The sequence below is a fragment of the Zea mays genome, chromosome 1, assembly GCF_902167145.1.
Source record: "Zea mays cultivar B73 chromosome 1, Zm-B73-REFERENCE-NAM-5.0, whole genome shotgun sequence".
NCBI lineage: Eukaryota > Viridiplantae > Streptophyta > Magnoliopsida > Poales > Poaceae > Zea > Zea mays.
This window is the reverse complement of record NC_050096.1, coordinates 218048996-218056593: the sequence shown is the minus strand read 5'-3', so window position 1 is coordinate 218056593 and position 7598 is coordinate 218048996. Positions and strand designations below refer to the sequence as shown.

The 7598-nt window shown below is 53.2% G+C and overlaps 1 protein-coding gene across 1 annotated transcript; it reads right to left on the bottom strand.

Moving 5' to 3' along the window:
* Positions 1 to 292: 292 nt before the first annotated feature.
* Positions 293 to 6364, bottom strand: LOC100216582 (putative mannan synthase 7). The gene is made up of 9 exons (NM_001360040.1): positions 5766 to 6364; positions 5405 to 5503; positions 2792 to 3044; positions 2587 to 2697; positions 2341 to 2477; positions 2116 to 2229; positions 1796 to 1995; positions 1443 to 1697; positions 293 to 1080 (listed from the first exon to the last, which is right to left on the bottom strand). Exons 1-9 carry the CDS (start codon positions 6141 to 6143, stop codon positions 915 to 917), a joined length of 1713 nt encoding a protein of 570 aa, NP_001346969.1. The 5' UTR covers positions 6144 to 6364; the 3' UTR covers positions 293 to 914.
* Between the last annotated feature and the right edge of the window lie 1234 nt (positions 6365 to 7598).

Below are 7598 nucleotides of genomic sequence, written 5' to 3'. Positions count from 1 at the left end.
TTCTGTAATGATAGTCTGTAACCCTCCCTTATGGGAATATTCCGGGGATAGTCCAGGTGCCTGAGGGCACATACGTCCTTACGTCAAGACGTTGGGCACTCAGGCACTTATAAATACCCCCGTACAGTGCCCTTGAGAGGCAAAATGAACAGAGCAATTGTCATCTCGAGCTAAAACCTTGTTTGCGTTACTTTCACTCCCCACTTGGATCAATTTGCCCAGGAGAGCAAGTTCCAATAATTCACAACTTCAATCATGCGTGACCAGTATGACCAAATGGTTGCTGCTACATAGTTAAAATAGATCCACTATTCCATGTGCCACATCAAGTAAAATGTCTGATTAGACGTGTTACTCAGAAGTCATCTTTGGCTTCTTACAGGAAAAGAAATGCATGCTACACTTGCATTTCAATAATACCCGGATTCAATAAAAAATATTAGTGTTAATAACAATTTACATCTACAAGTTTTAAGCCTACACAGGTTATGAACTGAGGAAGCCAACAATCTTCCATTATGGATCTGAACTCTGAGTAATAACACTAGATTTCCAAAAAAAAATACTGGATGTGAACTGCATCTCTATGGAATGCGAACGAAATGCTGCTGCACCAATCATTTTTCTTTTCATGATGCTTCGGTAAACACCGTTATTATAAAATTTGCAATGGTGACACTATTTGAATGGCCTTCTGACAATAAAGAATGGTTTGGCTCAAATCTGACCAACACTGACAGGAGAACGACGGCGATATCTGAACAACCTTCTCGGCGGTGGATCATGTCAGGCCAAGACTGATGGGGGAACATTGCTCAACTATCATTGAATTCAAGAGTTTGATATGTGCAGGAGAGAGGAGCTTTGCTTGCTCAGTTTCTGGTGAGCAGGTAATATCAGTTGTCCATGACAGCTTATGCAGTGCAAGGAGGTAGTGTGCCGACATACCCAAAACCAACAACAAGGAACGCCGTGCCTTGAAGGAAGAGAAAAATGTAGTATCCCTTATTTGCAAAAAGCAGGTCATAGAAACCACACAGGATTATGCAGGTTCCAACGAAAAGTTCTGAGCAGTGGTACCTGATATAGATAATATTGCTTATAAGCATTTGGAGACACTAGAAAGTATGCAATCAACACTATGCACATTCTCAATTTCTCATAAATGCATAAAAAGTAGTACGGTAGTGTTATGCACATTCTCATAAATGCATAAAAACTAAACTAGTGTTATGCACATTCTCATAAATGCATAAAACCTGCACTAGTGTTATGCTAACTTTGAGAAACTCTTAAGGGCTTGTTCGGTTAGAAGTGGATCGAAAGAGATTAGAGGGGATTAAATTATTTGCTAGTCAAAATTGATGGAAAGGGATTTAATCCTCTCTCTCTGATTCACTTGCAACCGAACAAGGCCTAATGATGATAATAGGTAAACTTACCTCTCCCAAAATCTTGCTCGCCTCTTCACTAGCTTCGGAACAAGCGGTTCTGTTAGCTTCACATCTATCACCTTTACAGCAGTGTCTGATCCATTGGTGCCAGGCTTTGCCTTGCTGGTGTCGCCCAACTTCTCAGTGACAACCCACTCATTGACTCGCCCACCAGCATCCAGAAGACCACTTACTGCAGCCTTAATCCGGTGCAACGACATGACATTCTCAAACAGGACCCAGAGGATCACCAGGTGAAAGGAACTGTAACGGCGAGAAGCTTTTCAGGTCAGCAGCAGGCGTTAGACGATGAAACAACAGTAGTGTCGCTCAAAAACTTGAGCTTTGGCGTACTTAATTACCTCGGTGTGCCAAGAGCCTTCAAGAGGGTTATGACTGTCGGGACATAGACAACTCCCCAGAGAGGGATCTGGATCTCAGGGAACAGAACAGACACAGGGATCGCGAAGCAGTAGTAGATGAATGTCACCGTATGAGCAGCGACTTTCCCGACGAAGAAGAAATCGTACCATAGGTGGATTTTACTCCACAGCGACACTCTCTACACAAGAGAAGAAAAAAAAAAAGGCACACCGGCCAGTCAATGCTGTGATGTGTTGGCGCTTCGCTTGTAAAAGGCAGTCTGAAAAAACAAAGTAGACAAACAAACAAACAAACAAACCTTGTTTTCTAAAATCTCTACCATCATTTTCTTGAACAGGTTCGCCGGCCCACATGACCACCTGTGCTGCTGAAACCGGTACGCCTTGAATGTGCTAGGCAGTTCGCTCTTGACCTATATAAGCACACACACACAGATGCAGTTACCCTGAGGATCGTTAGATTCGTCTCCAGTTATGTTCCTGAGTTTCCTACAGGGCAAGCGACGGACGGAGCACTGGCGTACCTTAATGTCGCCGACGTAAAGGAACTTCCATCCCTGCAGCATCGCACGGACAGCCAGGTCCATATCTTCCACTGTCGTCCGGTCCTTCCAGCCCCCAGCATCATCGATCGCTGAGATCCTCCAGACACCAGCTGTCCCTAAAAGATGAAGAAGAAGAAGAAGAAAGAAAATATGCTCTCGTAAGACTCGCAGTCATCAGAAAGCTTTAAGCTTACTGATACTCGATATCACAGGACATGACTGCACCATTGAAGCCAAAGAATGAATACACCGAGGAGCCGGCCTCTTGCTCATACTTGAAATGGTAGTCCAACGACATCTCTTGGAATCTTGTCAGCAGACACTCGTCAGAATTAACTGCGCACATGTGGGGGTCAAAAGACGGTTTAGGACAAGTAGAGTTTTATCATTTACGATATTCCACAGCAGGGGAGATGGTGTCTGAGCTAACCAAACTTCCAGCGAGCCTGGACGAGGGCGATCTCCGGGTTGTGCACGAGGAACGGGATAGTCCTGAGGAGGAAGTCAGAGTCAGGCTGGAAGTCGGCGTCGAACATGGCGATGTATTCGCAGTCTGCGACGTAGTCGTGCTTCAGTCCTTCCTTGAGCGCGCCGGCCTTGTACCCCTTCCGGTTCCCCCTCACCTCGTACTTTATGTTCACGCCTTTGCTCTTCCACCTCTGGCACTCCGTCTCCACCAGGTCCTGGAAACGGTGGGGAGGGCGGACAGAGACAGATTCAGGTCTCTGGATTGCATTGTCCTCACGGGTGGTGGACACTGGACACACAGGTCGCTTGTCCAAGGGTATTTCAGAATAATAACGCCATACTAAAACGGCATGCAGAGTGCACAAGAGTTACCCCGACGGCCCATCGCATTGATAAAATTAAGATTTTTTGAGAATTTAACCTACGGACGAATCGGAGGGCATCCTGACGGGGCAAATTCTCTCCAGGATCGGAATCAACACCGCTGAGAAGCCGTCTAGGTAACTAATAATAGGTTGCACGAGCAAGACAGGCTAGCCAGCAATCCCGTGAACCCTAAAAGCCACAGGCGGCGCCATACCTCCGACAGCAAGGCAGCAGACGCCCGCGCCCTTATGAGGCGCGCGTGACACCCCGCCGCCTGGCCGTGACGCCCTCGGGATCCCGGCGCTCGCGCGTCGTGCCATGGCCGGCGTTGGCGGCGGGGCCTCGCCGGAGTTCGTCTAGGGCGAGCGAGCCCATGAGTACACGCTAAGCTTGCAGTACAGCCCACATCCAGCCCAGTAATACGTCTGGGGCGGGAGGGGACCCAATCGTGCCCGCGCGTGAGGGACTTGCGGCCCAAGCCTTTGTTTTTGACGAGCCGCGGCGTCCCGTAATCCGGCAACCCTATTCTTCTAGGGATTTTCCATTTTTTTTTGTTGGAAAAATAAGAATCTCTAAAGTCGTCTTTTAATTGAAAGATTTCTAAAATTAGTTCGTTTTATAAGGAAACTAAGAATATTTTGTGTCGGTTTAGGAGCACTCTTCATTAAAACTTGTGCCAATATATCTTGCCCCATCGCGACGTAACTGCTCCACCCGGCCAATAACCTCGAACAAACAAACAAAGAAAGAACAGTGATCGATTTCAGTGGCAGCCAGAACCGGTTGTTGTAAGGAAACAGGTCCCTGTGGACTGTGGGAGACAGCCTTCCCTGCATTCCATGTGAGGCCTCGCAGCGAGTCATGAGCCATGATGGCCCGCCCAGTCCCAGTGGGCCCGCAATGCACGAGAACGAGCACTCAAATTCGTCGCCGTGCCCGGCCGCACGGCAGGCGCAGGCGCAAGTGGAAGAAACCTGCCGCCGGATCTAGCGAGCGAGGAAAAAAGAAAATTGCTCCCCGGGCCGGGCGTGGTCTGTTCCTTCCTTCCGGCCACGCCACGCCACGCCACCCACGACGCGACGCGATTATTCTGTGCCACTCCAGCGGGAAGGGGGGGTGACGTGGACTGCTTGCTGCCCGCGCCCGTGGGTAGCGGTCGCCGAGCACGTACGATTACGAACAGGTACGTACGTATCTTTCACTCCCCCCCCGGCCCGGAGGCCATGCCATACGCCGAGCGCGTGTACATATGGTGGTTGTGGTTCCGGCCGGCGGTGTCGTCGTCGTCGCTGTTCCAGACTGCAGGACGGCCGGCTGCGTCTGGTTGGGTTGGGCGCGTCCTGCGCTGCAGGACGGACGGCCTCCACTCGCTCGCTCCTTGTTATTATTCCACCGCTAGATTCTTAGCATTGACCAGGAATGCAAATATGCAAAACAAAACAAACGACCGCGACTAGCGAGACACAGCATAAGGTACTGGTGGTCTGGTGCACTAGCGACGCGACCACGACCGCGACGGGACGGACCGGACGCTTGCCGCCCACCATACACGCGACGCGAGGCCAGTAGGCAGTAGGCCACCTCCTCCGGAGCCCCGTCCGTCCGGCGCGTTCCATACCATACCCGTTCGTGCGTACCTGGCCTTTGGCCTTCACCTTGCCGGTGGAGCATGCATTGGGGGCCGGGGCCGGGGCCCGGGCAGCCGGGCTACGCTCCGTCTCGTGGCAGTGGAGCCACGCGCATGGCCTGTGGTCTGTCTGAGGACGGCGGGCAGAGCTGCCTTGCGTTGGGGCGCGGCACGGCAGTGGACGACTGCGCTCCGCAACTCCGCCCGCCACGCTCGGGCCCGGCCATCTCATTGTGTCCGCTCCACGCGTGAGTGCGGGTGCCTGGCTGACTTTAGCTAGTGCGCCTAGTCGGCACTGACGACGGCGCCGACGTACCCACTGACAGACGTCCTACGTACTAGTATATAGGTTGCCAAACAATCCACAAGTGGTAAATCTCAATCCTTATTACACACATGGAGACACATGGGGGCACGGAGACGAGTGTATTCACGTGCCCATTGGATGCATATGAATGATTGATTGGTTTGCTCGCTGTGGCCTGGCCACGAAGGTCGTCGCAAAAAGGTCGTGGTGGTGCCCGGTCGAGAGAAAGAGAGAGAGTGTGTGAGTGAGGGGACCAGATCAGGTCGCCGGCGTACCTTTACAACGGGGTCCGTGGAGTCGTCCAGCACCTGGATCACGAAGCGCTCCGGCGGCCACTCCAGCGCACATGCCGCCCCGATCGACAGCTTGTACACCTTCCATTCCATTCGCCGGCGCCCGACATGCACGGTTCACAGAAAACAACACGGCATCTTCCATCAGTCACCGCGCCAACGCGACATGCACGCACGGTCAAAACACTAGTAATCAATTCTCTCTCTCTCGCTCGCTCGCTCAGTTAATTCACTCTCTGCTTGCAACCACCAGCTCATGTCAGTCTTGCCCACTACTACTACTACTACGCGTTATGTCGCCAGCTCATGCCCATGCTCATGCTCAGCTGGCTCACTCACTCACCTCCCGCTCGTTGTACATGGGGATCTGCACCAGCACCACGGGGTACCCCACGGCGGCGGCGGCGGCGGCGATGGGCTCCCAGCGGTACCGCCGGTGCGGGCCGAGCCGGAACGCCCGCACGGCGACGCACACGGCGCAGACGAACAGCTTCTCGGCCAGCACCATCACCGTCATCGCCAGCGACAGGGCCACCAGGAGCCGCACCGCCGGCACGACCAGCAGCGCCCGCGCGTGCGCCCACAGGGACGCGCATTGCGCCGCCGCGCCCGCCCAGTCCACGCGCACGGGGAGATCCGCCGCGGCCCACACCCAAGCCGCCGCCGCCGCCGCCTCCTCAGAGACGCCGGCGGCGCTGCTGTGGCCGCGGACGCCGCCCATGGATGATGGCCACCCCTCTCGCGCGACGACCGCGACGGGCGGGGCGGCAGAGACGAGCGAGCGAGCGAGCTGAGCTCCCGCTGCTGTTTCGCGCTGCCCGGCCGGCCTATTAGATAGCTGCTAGCAAGTAGATGGCGGAAGCGACGTACAGCAGCGCCGGCTTATTAGATATATGGCGCGTGCTAAGCTACTAGTGGTGGCGCCCGAGCCATGATGGGGACGCCAATGCAAGGACGACGCTTGCTCATACTTGTTGGCTCGGACCTCTGCGGCTCCGATCCCCCCGCGCGCACATGCCCTTCTTAGCCGTGTTTTTTTTTTTCTTTTTTTCTTTTTTTTTAATGAATTGGGATTCCCAGCCAAAGGAAGACGGACAGGGTCTTGCCACCAGCGCTAGCAGCCGTGTCCTGTCCCGTGTGGGTTGTTTTTGCCGTGTCCACAAAATAAGGAAATTGGTCGAGGTTCAGAGGGGTTGCCCTGTGTTCCAGCAAAATTCCGCACCGCACAGGCAGGGGCAGGGCGCGCATCGTCGCTGGGCTGTCGCTCTCCATCAGTCTCCACACTCGTTTACCGGCACGCCGACGTGGGTAAACAACAAGAGCAACGCGCCCGCTCACTGCCGGCGTCTGTGACCTTTCTGGCTTCAAGTCTGGAAGGAAGCCGCAGCGTGATCATTCATCTAAGCGGACCACTCGGCTTCGTTCGTCCGGCCTCGCCTCATCACGGCTGGGCTGCCCGTAGTGCCCACATGAATTTTAGGCAGACGGGCAACTGCTACTCTTCGCTCCTGCCGCAGCAACCTGTGGTTTGTTTGCGGCTTTGCGTCGGTCTTCCCTCCCTGTGTTTTTTCTATAGACAGTCAATTGTTATTAACACGATCGGCTAGTCTAGACACACACAAAAAAACACTACCCAGTCATAACCCGATTCGGCTAGTATAATGCCGTGCCTGGACCGCTATTTCGACCCGTAGTACTGGCACGGGCACAACACGATTAATTTTTTAATTTGAAATTAATAGTTTATATATATATTAAGTATAAGAGTTCAACATATAACACAATAAAACTGCTACCGCACTGGCTAGGTGGGTGTGTTTAAGTGTCTCATACATGTGGATGCGTGTTTGAGCCCCTATAGCTACACATTTTTTGTTAAATTATACAATATAATTAGATGGGTCATTGTGCGACCGGGCCAGCCCAGCACGACTAGCAGACCGACGGGTCGTGCCTGGGTCGCTACCGCGGCACGTGGGCCCGTCCGGCACAGCACAATTCGCTAGGCGGACCTGGTGGGCCGTGCCTAACACGGTCCGCGCCGGACCGTTTGGCCATCTATAGTTTTTTCCCACTAGGACTATCCTTGGAAATCGCTGAATTATACAATGTACTCATATGGATCAGCGTGCTACCAAACCGACCTGGAACGGCTAGCAGGCTGACGGACCATACC

Bases quoted from the DNA above. Each gene is read 5' to 3' on its own strand.
- LOC100216582 (NM_001360040.1), bottom strand. From the start codon at position 6,143: ATGGGCGGCGTCCGCGGCCACAGCAGCGCCGCCGGCGTCTCTGAGGAG. The intron at 5,504-5,765 runs GTGAGTGAGTGA...ATGGAATGGAAG, and splicing joins CCATGTACAACGAGCGGGAG to GTGTACAAGCTGTCGATCGG. The intron at 1,698-1,795 runs GTAATTAAGTAC...TCGCCGTTACAG, and splicing joins AAGGCTCTTGGCACACCGAG to TTCCTTTCACCTGGTGATCC.